Source organism: Rhincodon typus, chromosome 14 (assembly GCF_021869965.1).
Source record: "Rhincodon typus isolate 14 chromosome 14, sRhiTyp1.1, whole genome shotgun sequence".
NCBI lineage: Eukaryota > Metazoa > Chordata > Chondrichthyes > Orectolobiformes > Rhincodontidae > Rhincodon > Rhincodon typus.
Window position 1 is genome coordinate 68,463,667 of NC_063345.1, and position 15,857 is coordinate 68,479,523.

General features: G+C 43.5%; 1 protein-coding gene across 7 annotated transcripts in view; it reads left to right on the plus strand.

Moving 5' to 3' along the window:
• btk (Bruton agammaglobulinemia tyrosine kinase) overlaps positions 1-15,857 on the plus strand; it is a 116,519-nt gene that overhangs the window by 84,625 nt on the left and 16,037 nt on the right. For all 7 annotated transcript variants that reach the window (XM_048604853.1, XM_048604858.1, XM_048604856.1 and 4 more), the window contains 3 exons: positions 204-266; positions 3,170-3,224; positions 5,669-5,748. In XM_048604853.1, the coding sequence (XP_048460810.1) occupies positions 204-266; positions 3,170-3,224; positions 5,669-5,748 (198 nt within the window). The remainder of the gene's footprint in view (positions 1-203; positions 267-3,169; positions 3,225-5,668; positions 5,749-15,857) is intronic.

Sequence of the window (15,857 nt, forward strand, 5' to 3'; positions counted from 1 at the left end):
TCTCCATTTTCTGAAGAAGGGTCTAGGCCCGAAACGTCAGCCTTCCTGCTCCTCTGATGCTGCTTGGCCTGCTGTGTTCATCCAGCTCTACACCTTGTTATCTCAGATTCTCCAGCATCTGCAGTTCCTACTATCTCTGGTATTAGCCTAAGGTGGATAGGATGTTGAAAATAGCTGACTGGTTTCATTCATTCCCTTTGCAGACAGGAAGGATTCATCCCCAGCAATTACGTGGTGGAATCTGGGAACAAGCTTGAAACATACGAGTAAGTGGCATAGTAGAGGTAACCACAATTCTAATTCACAATGAAACACTGGGGTGGGACTTGTGTTGGCACGTCATAAATAGGTGCTTCAATGAAACACATCAGGCTAAAGGATATATTAATGGATACTAGGAAAATTAAATCTGGACAAATGTGCCCTTGTATTTCCTTAGATAACCTAATAAACCTGCTTAACTTTAAAGATACGACACGTGCAACTCTTGCTGATGGCTATTCAATGCAGCTGGTCTTATAATGTCTCTTATGGATGAAATGAAAAATGTGGTCTTTCAGTTTGGAAAGCCAAGGAAACAAATAGGATTGTTTAAAGTACTCAAATCTTGAAGCACTTTTCTGTAGAAGCAGTGGAGATAAAATTCACTTGAAGTTAACTGCAATTCTGTACAATGGGAATCTGAATACTGATTAAGATATTAATAATCACTGATTGTTGGACAATATGAAATGGTTGAGAGAAAAACATATTCAACAGCGACTGAGTTCCAGCTCGGAGCAAATGCTGAACATAAAGAACATTTCTAAATTTAAGCAATTGGATTCAAACCATCAACTACTGGATTGTTTTGGTGGAAAGCACAGTGCAGCACTCCCTCAGTATTGACTCTCCGATACTGCAGCACTCCCTTGGTACTGGCCTCTAACATTGTACCACTCCCTCATTACTGACCCTCTGACAGTGCAGCACTCTCTCGGTACTGAATCTCTGAAGTGCTGCAATTCTTCAGCACTTACCCTGCGATGGTGCAGTACTCCCTCAGTACAGACCCTGCAATAGTGCAGCACTCCCTTAGTACTCACACTCCATCAGTGCAGTGCTCCCTCAGTACCCTCAGATGTACGGCACGGAAACAGACCCTTTGATCCAACTAGTCCATGCTAACCAGATATCTTAAATTAATCTAGTCCCATTTGCCAGCATTTGGTCCATATCCCTCTAAAGCCTTCCTATTCATATACCCATCCAGATGCCTTTTAAATGTTATAATTGTACCTGCCTCCACCACTTTCTCTGGCAGTTGATTTCATAAACGCACCACTCTCTGTGTGAAAAAGTTGCCCCTTAGATCCCTTTTAAATATTTCCCCTCTCACCTTAAACCTATAACCTCAAGTTCTGGACTCCCCTTCCCTGGGGAAAAGACTTCTTCATAGGCTTCATAGAATCCCTACAATGTGGAAACAGGCCCTTCGGCCCAACTAGTCCACACCTACCCTCAGAACATCCCACCCAGACCCATTCCCCTGTAACCCACCTAATCTACACATCCCAAAGCACTATGGGAAATTTAGCATGGCCAATCCACCTAGTCTGCACATTTTTCAACTGTGGGAGGAAACCGGGGCACCCAGAGGAAACCCACGCAGCCATGGGGAGAATGTGCAAACTCCACACAGTCGCCCGAGGGTGGAATCGAACCCAGGTTCCTGGTGCTGTGAGGCAGCAGTGCTAACCACTGAGCCACCATGCCGCCCAAGACCTTGACTATTCACCCTATCCATGTCCCTCATGATTTTATAAACAACGAAGAACAAAGAAAATTACAGCATAGGAACAGGCCCTTTGGCCCTCCAAGCCTGCGCCGATCCAGATCCTCTACCTAAACCTGTCGCCTATTTTCCAAGGATCTGTATCCCTCTGCTCCCTGCCCATTCATGTATCTGTCTATATACATCTTAAATGACGCTATCGTGCCCGCCTCTACCACCTCCGCTGGCAACGTGTTCCAGGCACCCACCACCCTCTGCGTAAAGAACTTTCCATGCATATCTCCCTTAAACTTTTCCCCTCTCACCCTGAAACCGTGACCCCTAGTAATTGAGTCCCCCACTCTGGGAAAAAACTTCTTGCTATCCACCCTGTCTATACCTCTCATGACCTCGAAAAGGTCATCCCTTAGCCTCTGATGTTCCAGATAAAACAGCCCAAACCTATTCAGCCTCTCCCTATAGCTCAAACCCTTCAATCCGGCAATATCTTTGTAAATCATCTGACTCTGCAGCACTCATTGCTGACCCTCCATCATATAGCATTGCCTCAGTACTGACCCTGCAACAGGGCAGCACTCCCCTGGTACTGACCCTCTGGCAATGCAGCACTTCGACAGTACTGACTTTCTGACAGTGTAGAACTCCCTCAGAACTGGCATTAATATCATGCTGGATTTTGTACCAAGTTTCTATAATTAGTCAATCTTTTTTTATCAATCATGGTATGTGGGCTTTGCTGGTTAGGCCAGCTTTAATTTGGCATCTCTACCTGTCCTGGGAAAGTTGGCCTGAATGACCTTTTCAAACTGTCACAGTCCATTTTGTATAGATACATCCACAGTGCTGTTAGCGAGTGAATTCCAGCATATTATCCCAGCGAAGTAACGGGATTCCAAGACAGGTTGGTATGCATCTCGGAGGGGAACTTGCAGGGTGTGCTGCTCCCATGTATCTTTTGTCCTGTCCTTCTAGATGGATACGGTCCTGCTTTTTCGGAAGGTGCTGTCAGAGGTGAATTTGTATGTTGCTGCAGTACATCTTGTCGATAGTACACACTGCTGCCACTGTGCGTGGGTAACCTCTGCCTTGAAGATGATAAATCTACTTTGGGTAGGCAGAAGGTGCATTACTGACTTGAACTGTTTCATGGCAGGAGTGTTGCCCATGCTCACAGTTTATGTAGCATTATCTCGAGGAGTAAACCTTGGGGATTAGCCCAAGGGATCCAGTCAATGCCTTCTGGACCACTGGCCCTGGTACTGGCTCTGTATTCCCTTCCAATAGAATTGATACTCACAGAAAGACCATATCATTTAAATCAATAAGAAATGCAAGTGAGCATGCAGCAGATTTGCAATGAACAGAAATATTCACCATTGTCCTGTTATCACACAGATGGTACAACAAAGAAATCACAAGGAGCAAAGCAGAGGAGCTGCTGAAACGGGAGGTAATGATCATTTTTCACTCTTCACCATCATGATACAAAATATCAAAACCTAGCAGTGTCATTATGCAAAAGAGTCGTTCAGAGATCACTAAACCAAACACTCCCAGGATGGGTACAGCACAGGGTTAGATACAGCGGGAAGTTCCCTCTACATTGTCCAGGACAGGCACAGTACAGAGTTAAATACAGAGGAAAGTTACCTCTACACATCCCCATGAAACACTCCCAGGGCAGGTACAGCATGAGGTTAGGTGTGGAGTAAAGCTACCTCTACACTGTCACCATCAATCACTCCAACGACAGGAACAGCACAGGGTTAGGTATAGAGTAAAGCTCTCTCTATACTGTCCCCATCAAACACTCCCAGGACAGGTACAGCATGAGGTTAAATAAAAGATACCACTCCTAAAAACGCACCAGGACTTGAGACCTGCAGAGCCCCTACTCTATGAATATATCCTGTTAAGTGCAGTCGATTGACCAATACAAGTGATTAACCACAACGCAATCCAGTCAATTGAATTACTTGCTGGTACTCGTACTTCTCTCTTTGGAATTTGATCCTAGAGTGGACCAGTTTGGAACAGTGGGACTAATCTTCAGGAGAAGGGTTGAAATGCTCTGTCTTGTGATTGTCAGATCACTTTTATTACCTTTGTCTGTGCTACATTAGATTGCACAAGCCCTTGCCTTTACCTTTGAAGATCTAACTGTAGAAGTTATGACAAGTGGGGTGCTGTAAGAAGGAGTGATGGGCCCTCAGCTATTTGTAGTCTATATTAGTGACATGGATAAAGAGATTGAGTGTAATTATCCAACTTTACTAGAGACAAAGCGAGGTGATAAAGTAAACTGTGGGAAGGACACAAAGAAGCTGCAAACAAGTTAAATTCTTGGGTCATAAGATGCAGATGAAATACAATGCACGAAAATGTGAGATTATTTACTTTAATATGAATAAAAAAAAGCAGAACATTTTTAAAAAGAAAAAATGCTTGTAAATGTTGTTGTTGTTCAAAGGGTCTGATCATATAATTAATCCAGAAGTTAGCATGCAGTTCCAACAAGCAATTAAGAAGGCAAATAGCATGTTAGCCTTTATTACAAAGGATTAGAGTATGGGAATAAACAAGTTTTGCAGCAATTGAACAAGACATTAGTGAGATTAAACCAGGCATCCTACATGTTGTTTTAGACTCATAGATTTATGCAGCACAGAAAAGGCCATTCGACCCATGAGATTGATAGCCAGGAAGTGTGCATTGTCCTGTTCTGAGAAACAAAGTAAATTAGGCCCACATTCCCTGGAGTTCACAGAATGAGAGCTAATCTCATTGAAGATAAAAGTTTATAAAGGGGCTTGACAGGATAGACACTGAGAAATTGTTTCTACTCAGTGGGAAATCATGAATGCAGGGACACAGTCTCAGGAAAAGAGGTGATTATTTAAAGCAGAGATGAGGGAAAATTTCTTCCCTCAGCTGGAAGTGAATCTTTTGGAATTGCCTATCTCAGAGGGTTGGAGATGCTCCATCATTCAATATGTTAAAGACAGGGAGAGAAAGATTTTAGGCCTGTCAGGGAATTGAGGGGTAAGGAGAGTGGGCAGCAAAGATTTTTTACATTTGTGGCCACGAGTATCATTGGCTGGGCCAGCATTTTCTGTCCTTCCCTAATTGTCCTTGAACCAAGTGGCTTGCTGACCATTTCAGAGGGCAGTTAAGAGTCAGCTACATTGCTGTGGGTTTGGGGTCAACTTGTAAGCCAGTCCAGATAGAATTGGCAGATATACTTCTCTAAAGGACATTAATAACCAGATCAGTATTTACAACAATTGACATTGATTACATAATCACTATTAGACTAGCTTTTTAATTTCATATTTTTAATTCTGTTCAAATTTCATCATTTGCTATGGTGGGATTGAATCAGTTTCATTTAGTTAAGGGTTACATTTTCAGTTACATTGTAAAAGCAAATGGATGTATAAAGCATGGAAGTGTTTGTAATACACCACTATGAGTTTTATACTTCATGGTGATAAGGCTGGCTCTCTCTGCATGAAATAAATGACTGTAACCTGACTTCCTGAGGCCTCTTTATCAATTTGTTCATTATCCAATAACAGTGGGATTCAACTCCATGTCTCCAGAACATTAGCCTGGGACACTGGATTGCTAGCCTAGTGAGATTACCACTACACCACTGTCCCCCTTTTAATACGGCTCAGGGAGAAGATCAGCCATGATTGCATTTAATGTCAAAGCAGAATTGAAGGGCTACTGCTGCTTCTATTCCTCATATTCTTATTGAAAGTCTTTTTTGCCTTTAAATCTTTTTATTGTTGCAATTTTTTTAAACTGAATCTCTTGAACTGTGAAGATATTTTGTCTTCTATGTTATCCTCTTGCCTATTAATACAGTAATTTATGTTTCCTTTGTAGGGTAAGGAAGGTGCATTCCTGCTCAGGAATTCAAGCCAGGCTGGAAAATATACAATGTCTGTGTACAGCAAAGCACCAGGGTAGGTCAAATCTGCTACTGCATTGTCTAACAGCATAGCCAATTTCAGACCAATGGAGATTGGTCAGCAAGCTCCCTGCTCCATTTACATTGAAACTGAAGAGTTGTTGAAAAAAAATGGACTATACTCCAGCTGCAATAATACTCGAGCATTACTATACCAGGGGCTGTATGTCTTCAACAGAAGTGAGCTGGAAATCATAGTGAGTTAGAAACTGATGAATATTCATTGACTATTTACATGTTCCAGGATGTTTTTCTCTCCCTTTGTTTCCAATGGATCTGACATCAGCCCACATCACTGATGACAGACACCAGCAGCATAACGTTATCAACATCTTAAACATTTTACCTCAAGCATTCTAGTAGTGCACAGATACAATGATAATTGACTTGTTGACTAATCAGTGTGATCATTCTTTTACCAGTCAATGTACTATAGTCCCAGGCAGAGGGTGAGGGAAACCCACAGTAAGAGAGAGATTGGGAACCATTGATCTAAAATCACTCATTCCTCTCAAGGCTCCTACATTCACCACACAGCAGATCCCAAATTAATCAAATATTCCATTCAGCATGTTCTTTTCAGAAAGAAACCTAACTTATATTTGAATTTATCCATACTAGATTTCTCTATTATTTCCCTAGGGAGTGGCGTCACTCAGTGAAATTTTGACAGATTCATTTGAATTTACCCCCATTCAATCCCAGAATTTGTCCTTTAGTTCTGCTCACATTCTCCTGAAGTCAGCCAAAGGCATGGCAGCCATTGAAGGGAATCAGGAAGCACAGGGAGAGAGTGGAGGAGGTAATTGAAGTATCTAAAAACAAGGATAAGAGGAATCTGTTCCATTGAGATGGACTCCACTAGGTGTAGGCTGACACCATTGATAGTTGGTGATAGGCAGAGTAAGAGGCAGGAAACTAATAATGAGAAGATGGTGAGATCCAGGAGCCAGTAAATTGAAAAGCAACAGGGGAAAGGTCAGGGCTGTAGACCAGAACAGTGTTTAGGGCAAAGTGAAGCGGAGCGGGTCAGGAAAGAACAATGAAAGTAACAACATTAATCAGGCAATAATCACTTGGGTAACATCAAAGAAAACCAAACATACATCAAAGCCATGTGACTTTGTGAAACATTCATGAAAAACTGGACGAATTAATAACACAGATAGCTTTGATTGAATTACCATTAGATGCAATGGTAAGGTATCCAAATTTGGGGAGTACTTTAGAAAAGATAGATAAACTGGAAAAGAAGGATTGCTTTCCCTGATAATAAAGAATGACAAAGTCAGAGGGGTTGGGGTTTGGGGAGAGGGAGGGAGGGAGGGGGGTTAGGGAGAGTGAGAGAGAGAGAGAAAGGTTCTTAGCTAAAAAAAAATGGAAGTGAAATTAGTGTATATGGAGCTATGAAACAGCAAGAGGCAGCAAACAGGTGATGGTACCTATTTATAGGTATTTTCCAGTAGTCAGGGTTTTAGGGTTGAATATGATTCAGAAAATTAGCAGTGTATGTAATAAGGATAACATTAATTTTCATATAGACTAGGAAAATCAAATTTGCAGAACCTGTGTGAGTGACAGGTTCCTCTAATAAATATAAGTCAAGATTACTATTTCAAGGAATCAACAAGAAAAACAGGCCATATTCATTAAAGTATTTACAACAGTTTCAGAGGGTCTTCACCACACAAACCGCTGTGAAAGCTCAAAAAATTTCATCAGCATTTCTTAATGAATAGTAAAAGTTAACATTGTTAAACACACAATCCAAACATGACTGAAAGATAACATTTAGAATGAACTCTCAGCTTCAAGCTGTCCATCACTATTCCCTCTGCACTTTCTCCCTTTTCTAATTTCTCTTTACCAAGCTAGTTTCCCTTGTGTTTGTCCTGTCCAATCCTTCAGTGTGCCTCCTTCCCTGAATCTCCATGTTTGATGCTGCTGTGTCTTTCATTATTACTTCCTAAGTTTCCTAAATTTGGTCGATTCTATGCAGCTAAGTTTCTAACTGCACGTAATGGTTGAAAGTCAATTTGCATGGAATAAAGCGGTTAGTGTGTGGCATAGCACCAATATTTCCATATTAAGGAATGTAGCACAAGGCAAACAATGGTCTTGTGTGAAGAGATGGGTGAGTCTTAATTGGGATAGGAGAGGCAACAAACTTACTGTTGAATTTTTGAGTGCACCAAAAGAGGGTTTGACATTGGATATGTGGAGGACCTCTATTCCAACAGGAGTTAAAATTCACCAAAACATACCAAAAATTGAAATATGTTAAGATTAATATATTTTTAAATTTGGGTAAGGCTAGATTATGTGTGTTATTGAATCTTTCAAGCAGTTTCTACCTATGTCAAACCGTCCTTCAAATAACTTGATTGGAAAGGCAAGGTACAACAGACCGTTAATTCACAATTCCCATTTTTCAGCACTGCACAATTAAAATTACGGCAATGCACAGAGCTGTAACTGCACTGAACCCAAAAACATTCTTGTTAATATAAGCCCAGTGGTGTGGATCTACCAATGCCACATGGACTGCAGAAGTTCAAAGTTAGCTCACTACCATCACCTTCTCAAGGGCAATTAGGGATAGCTGGTAAATGTTGGCATAGCCAGCGATACCACCATTCTGTGATCATGAATAAAACTAAAAATAAATCTAAGAATTGCAAAAAGTTATTAAGGTAAGCCTGAGTCCAGTTCATTGCCAATCATTTGAGGAATGATAGAGACCTGAGAGTTGACTCAAAAACAATAACTTTCACAAAAGAATTACGGGCCAGAATTACCAAGGAGTGACAATCACTCTCAGATTGCTACTTCACTTTTTCTTCATATTAAGAAAGAGCTCTGGATTTCTGAGAGGAGAATCCAATCTAGGACCTTTAGACATGCAAAGCTGTACTTCCATTCTGACCAGTTCCTCACTGTATAGGATAGTCTTGGGGAAGGCAAACCACAACGCTCTTTCACAGCAGGCAGTTGCCATATTTTATGATTAAAAGGTCCACTTTGCACACGCAGCTACTTTGTAGATGCTAAACCTACTTTGAGCAGAAGATTGATGGCATAGCCTGAGACTGAGATTAGAATATCTTTATTTCCTCTGAGCCTCTGACCATATGATGTCAGTTTTAAGACATTAAAATATATATTATTTCAGAGTTGCAAAATAAATGTGAAATGCAAGTACCTAAACAATAAAATGTTAAATTCTCAATAAAACCAAGAAGTAGATACAGCTAGGATGTTAAAATTCTCAGGTTCAGTCTCAGGTTTCAGGTCAAGAATGAGAAGTGGAAAGATGTTGGTAATGCTGTCTCTGTCCTAAAGTGTTTGGGGGCAATGTGGAGGGAACTTTATTCTGTATCTAAGACCATGTTGTACCAGTCTTGGAAGTATTTGATGAGGACAATGTAAAGCAAGCACTACTCTGTATCTATCCTTGTATTGTAGCGGTCCTGGGAATGATTGCTGAGAACAATGTAAAGGGAGCTCTACTCTGTATTTATCCCCATGCTGTACTTGCCCTGAGAGTGTTTGATGCTGACACAGATATCCTGTAATGTGTTGTATCTTGTTGAGAATCCTCACCTTGATAAACACCAAAAATAATCTTGATTTGTATCCGGGTGTTTTAAGTGGCTAATATTAGACTCCAGATGTGAATCTGAGGTTCTGTTCGTCTCCATTAACTGCAGCTTGCTAGTTATCTGCTGTAACTGGAAGGGACAGCAGACAGTGTAAAAGGGAAGTGGAACCGATGACTTTGTACTGAGGCTTATTGAGAGTCACAGCAGCATTAGCAACACTGCAGGGTGTATGTATATCATAAAATCACAGCATGAGAAAATTGGAATGTGGTATGTAGCTGACAATGGACTTGAGGCTGGCTAGATTCTTTCTGATTGTGTTTGTGAACACTGATACTTCATGCCACTGTTTCAGTTGAGGGGACAATGCCTGTCACTGCAACAAACTGGCCATTCTGCAGCAACCAATTAGATTCAAGTCAATCGCTGCGCCACAGGAGGCTGGCAGGCAATGTATTAATGTGTTCTGAATGCTCTGCGCCTCCTGCCCTCCAGCAGTCTGTCCTTTCTCTTCCCAAACAACAGCCTTACCAACTGTGGGATTGGCATGAACTGACTGTCACCTCCACCATGCCTGTTCTCTTTGACCTTGATGTACTGGGTCATTTGCGTGGGTATTCAAGGAAGGGAGAGTGTTCAGCAGTTTAGAGCCAGAACAGCTTTACAAATGGGATGTTAGCAGGCTGCTTTCCCTGGCTGTTAGTGACTGTCTGCTTTGTTATATTGAAGCAGGTGTTGAAACACAGAAACATAGAAAATAGGTTCAGGAGTAGGCCACTTGGCCCTTCAAGCCTGCATCACCATTCAATACAATCATGGCTGATCTTACAATCTCAGTGTCTCGTTTCTGTTTTCTCTCCATGTCCCTTGATCTCTTTAGCCAAAAGGGCCACGTCCAGCTCCCCCTTGAATGTATCTAATGAACTGGTCCCAACAGCTTTCTGTGGGAGAGAATTCCACAGGTTCACAACTCTCTAAGTGAAGAAATCCTTCCTCATCTCAGTCCTGAATGGCTTACCCTTTATTCTGAGACTGTGCCCCTTAGTTCTGGACTTCCCCAACATCGGGAACATTTTTCCCACATCTAGCCTGTCTAGACCCATCAGGATTTTGTATGTTTCTATCAGATTTCCCCCTCATTCTTCTAAATTCTAGTGAGTACAAGCTCAGTCGATCCCATCTTTCCTCATACGTCAGTCCTGCCATCCCAGGAATCAGTCTGGTGAACCTTTGCTGGACTCCCTCAATTGCAAGAATGTCCTTCCTCAGACTAGGAGACCTCTACTGTTTATGATATATATAAATGACTTAGATGAAAACTAGATGGCTGGGTTAGTAAGTTTGCAGACGACACAGATATTGGTGGAGTTGTGGATAGCGTAGAAGGTTGTCAAAGGATACAGTGGGACATAGATCAGTTGCAGATATGGGCGGAGAAATGGCAGATGGTGTTTAATCTGGGTAAGTGTGAGATGCTGCACTTTGGGAGATCAAATGTTAAGGAAAAGTATACAACTACTGGCAGGACTCCAAACATCACTGATGTACAGAAGGATCTTGGGGTTCAAGTCCATGACTCCCTGAAAGTAGCCACACAAGTAGATACGGTGATAAAGAAGCCGTATGGTATGTTTGCCTCTATTGGTCGGGAAATTGGATACAAGAGTCAGGATGTCATGTTGCAGCTTTAGAAGACTTTGCTTAGGCCACAGTTAGAGTATTGCATTCAGTTCTGGTTGCCAGATTACAAGAAGGATGTGGAGGCTTTGGAGAGTGTGCAAAAGAGGTTTACCAGGATGCTGCCTGTATTAGAGGGTATGACCTATACAAAAACTCGGGTTGTTTTCTCTTGAGCAGTGGAGGCTGAGGGGGGACTTGATAGAAGTGCATAAAATTATGCGATGCATAGATAGGATTGACTGTCTGAATCTTTTTCCCAGATTTGAAATGTCTAATACAAGGGGGCATGCATTTAAGGTTAGAAGAGAAAGTTCAAAGGAGACGTGACGGGCAAGTTTTTTACACAGAGAGTGGTAGGAGTCTGGAGGCAGATACAATAGGTGCATTTAAGGGACTTTTGGATAAGCACATTAATATGTAAAGAATGGAGGGATATGGACCAAGGGCAGTCAGAAGAGATTAGTTTCATTCGGCATCATGTTCGGCACAACATTGTGGGCTGAAGAGCCCATGGCTGTGCTGTACAGTTCTATGTTCTGTGTTCTGACAGTGCACACAATACTCAAGGTAAGGCCTCATCGAGGCCCTGTATAAGTTCAGCAAGACATCAATACTCCAATACTCGGAAGTGGCTTTGTAGATGATGGAAATCCCAACTTCATCTCTCACACTGAAAGTTCAGGCAAAGGAACAGAAAATTTACACTGCACAGATATTGGGATGCTGGATGTTCCTATTCCTCCACCAAAACCCATTGCCATACCAGCTGCCATCAAGGAGAGGGAAGGAGGTGCATTGTAGCCTTCTTCCCAGTCATAGTGGGCAGATTCGTCCATGCCCACCCAAAGGTTTTAAAAATGCAGAAAGCAAACATCTAGCTGCAAGCTGTTTTGCTACTGACTTCTCAGTACGTTTCAGGGTTATTGGGCTAAATTGGTGAAATTTGAAATTGATAAGTAAATCTGGGGTTGAAAGCTCATTTCTGTGTTGGTGACCATAAAACTGTCATTGATTCTTGGTAGAAGCAAATACGATAGCAATGTTTAAGAGGTATTTAGAGAGACACATGAACAGGCAGAGAATAGAGGGATGCGGACTATGAGAGGTGGGATTAGTTTAGAATATCATCATCGTCAGTACAACAACGATGGGCCAAAGGGCCTATTCCTGTTCTGTACTGTTCTAACTTCTATGTTCAGTTCTGCTTTCCTGACCTGTTTTACATTTATTAGCGGACCACAAATACTCCAGCTCACTGGAATTACATTCAAAAGCACAATCTTACTAGCTAAAGTTGGGAAACACATCTGTTCATAGACCTGGCCATATACAAGAGGCACGTATCTGGTCAGTATGAGGTAGGCTTCTTTACCCAAACTGATGTCTATTTCAAGGAGGAATTGGCAGTAGGGGATTGCAGTCTTGCAGGAAGATGGGTGAGAGGAGGTATAGTCTAGGTAGCTGTGGAAGTCAGTGGGCTTGAAATAGATATCAGATACATGCCTCTTGTATATGGCCAGGTTTATGAACAGATGTGTTTCCCAACTTTAGCTGGTAGGATTGTGCTTTTGAATGTAATTCCAGTGAGCTGGAGTATTTGTGGTCCGCTAATAAATGTAAAACAGGTCAGGAAAGCAGACCTGTTCCCAAGAGGAGGCGTTCCACTCCCGAACATCCCAGATGGCCTCTCATTTCAAGGACTGCAACTTCCCCCCTTCAGTGGTCAAAAATGCTCTCGACCGCATCTTTGCGTTTCCCGCACCGCTGCCCTCACAACCCCTCCCCGCAACAAAAACAAAGACAGAATTCCCCTTGTCCTCACGTATCACCCCACTAACCTCCGGGTTCAACATATCATTCTCCGCCACTTCTGCCACTTGCAATCTGACCCCACGACCAAGGATAAATTTCCCTCCCCACCCCTACCCGCCTTCCGTAGGGACCGCTCTCTCCGCGACTCCCTTGTCCGGTCCACACTCCCCACTAGGCCGACAACCCCCGGCACTTTTCCCTGCAACCGCAGGAAGTGCTACACCTGCTCCTACACCTCACCCCTCACCTCCATCCAAGGACCCAAAAAAACATTCCACATCAGACAGATGTTCACCTGCACATTCGCTAATGTGGTCTATTGCATCTGCTGTTCCCGATGTGGCCTCCTCTACATCTGTGAGATCAAGTGGAGGCTCAGAGACTGGTTTGTAGAGCACCTGCACTCTGTTCACGACAAACAACAACACCTTCCAGTCGTGAACCACTTCAACTCCCCCTCCCACTCCCTGGACAACATGTCCATCCTGGGCCTCTTCCAGTGTCACAATGACGTCACCCGGAAACTGGAGGAGCAGCACCTCATATTCTGCCTTGGGAGCCCACAACCCAATGGTCTCAATGTGGACTCTACTAGTTTCAAAATCTCCCCACCCACCCCTGGCCACCAACCCTCCCTCTCATCCCCGCCTCCTTGAACTGTCTGTCTTCTCTCCCACCTATCCGCTCCCCCCACCTCACTGACCAATCCCCACCACTGCCTACCTGCAATCACCTATCACCATCCCACCTACCTTCCCCAGCCCCACCCTTCTCTATTTATTTCAGAGCTCCCCTCCCCTCCCCCATTTCTGAAGAAGGGTCCCGACCCAAAATGTCAGCTTTCCTCCTCCTCTGATGCTGCCTGGCCTGCTGTGTTCCTCCAGCTCCACACTGTGTTATCTCAGCTCTAAAGATCATCTTTTTGTGGTTGTGTCCTCATTCCATGCAAGCCCTGGTGAGAAGCTGTCAGCACATTCTCCTAGCTGTGGTGAAAGGGCAGCGAGCTAATGTGTGGGACCTGCTGTGTGTGTGAACCCTGGCAGAGGAGCGAGAGGTGGGACCATCTCTGTGCCCCGGCACTACCAGGTAGCTGTGATGAATAACAGATATTGACTGCACGTGAGGATCTCATGGAGATGCCAAGCACCCAAACTCCAGTGTGATTGACCTCTGCAGTGGCAACCTCACGTTGCTAACTCACAGTCAAGGGGCATGAAGCATTGAGCAGACACTGGCACATTGCTTGGCAGAGTGGGACAGATCATTCATTTCCTTGTGGCACAGGAGACACATTCTCTTGAGTCACCCCTCGGGCACTGATCTCTGCAGGCGCCATTGCCCTGTCAGAATGGCCTCCTGTCGCCACCCACAGGGAAAAGAACATCCCTTTCTCTCCAGTACAGCCTTCAGGGGCACCTCCAGGGAGGTGTCACTTTTCTGCCTGATCTCCAACATCTCCAGGGCTGGGTGGCGGTGATGAGCAGGGGTTGAGTGAGGATCCTGGGTTGCAGAGAATGAAGTGCTACCTTTTAAATATGACACCTGGATTTTGGAGTGTGGGCAGTCCTGGCCAGGGTTGTGGGGGAGAGCAGGGGGTGGTCTTCTTGTTTGTAAGTTTTCTTGCATTTACCCATATATCCATATGCAATGAGCTGAGAAGGACAAAATCCCACAGGGAAACCGACAGCTCCCACAGCGGGAAGAGATCCCTCCCGATTTTAGGCCCACCTCTCCAGTTAGTCTTCAGCAAACAGTTCACCCAGCTGTTCAAAGTAGGGATAGTTATCAATGAATGTGTCAGCTGGATGTCTGGCATCACCTTGTGGTGGAGTTTGTTATTTCAGAAGGAAGTAGGGAAATGGCAGTTTCCGAATCTGAACTGCGGCCTGAATTATACGAGTCACTTTGTCTGGGCCTCTCCCACTGCCTGATAAATACTGCTCATAGTGGGATGTGGCCTTAATTGGGCATTAATTTCCCTGTTAAAGGCAATATTTTGCTTATTGACGAGTGTTGTCCATACCACTCCCAGAACTGGTATAATTCGGGTGGGGGCAGGAGCAGGTGGGTACGCAGCAGGCAATCTTTCTGCTGGATTTAAGGTACTCTTCAAACCTGTCAACAGGTGAGCATTAAATCCAGCCCAGGTTCGCTCTGGGAAATAGAGCTCCTCACTGAGTTTAAAGTGGCAAACAGGCAATAAAAATTTCAATCTATCAAGACACTGTTTGTTCCAGGTTACTGTGGCCAGACGGGGCTGTTAAAACTCAAACAATACTGACAGTGAAATCTACAGTGTCCATTTTTATAAACATCAACATCTTTTTAAAAACTGCAAACAATCATTTGGAGGCTCCCAGACAAGGCAGAGATCAGGTGCAGATGTGAAACATTCCCATCAGACTGAAAAGAAGGACATCATTAGGTTCGATGACCAAATGTCTTAATTGGGTACACAGAGATCTTGTAATCAGGAAAGCTAACAGAATGATATGGTTTATTGCGAGGGGAATTGTATGCAAGAGTAGGGAGGTTATGCTTTAGTTATATTGGCATTGGTGAGATGACATCTGGACTACTGTGTACAGTACTTGTCACTGTAGTTAAGGAAGAGCATTAATGTGTTGGAAGCAGTTCAGTGAAGTTTTACTAGACTAATACCTGGAATGGGTGGATTGCCTTATCAGGAAAGGCTAGATAGGCTAAGCCCATATCCTCTGGAGCTTAGAAGAGACAGAGGGGTCTTAAGTGAAACATATAAAAGCGTAGAATCCCTACAGTGCAGATAGAGGTCATTTAGCCCATCAAAATAGAGCCCATTTGGGCCATCCAAAGGGTATCCCACCCTATTCTCGCACTTACCACGGCTGATCCACCTAGCCTACACATCCCTGGACACTATGGGCCAATTTAGCATGGCCAGTCCAACCTGCACATCGTTGGGCTGTAGGAAGAAAATGGAGCACCCAGACGACACCCACGCAGATGGGTGGAGAATGTAAAAATTTCA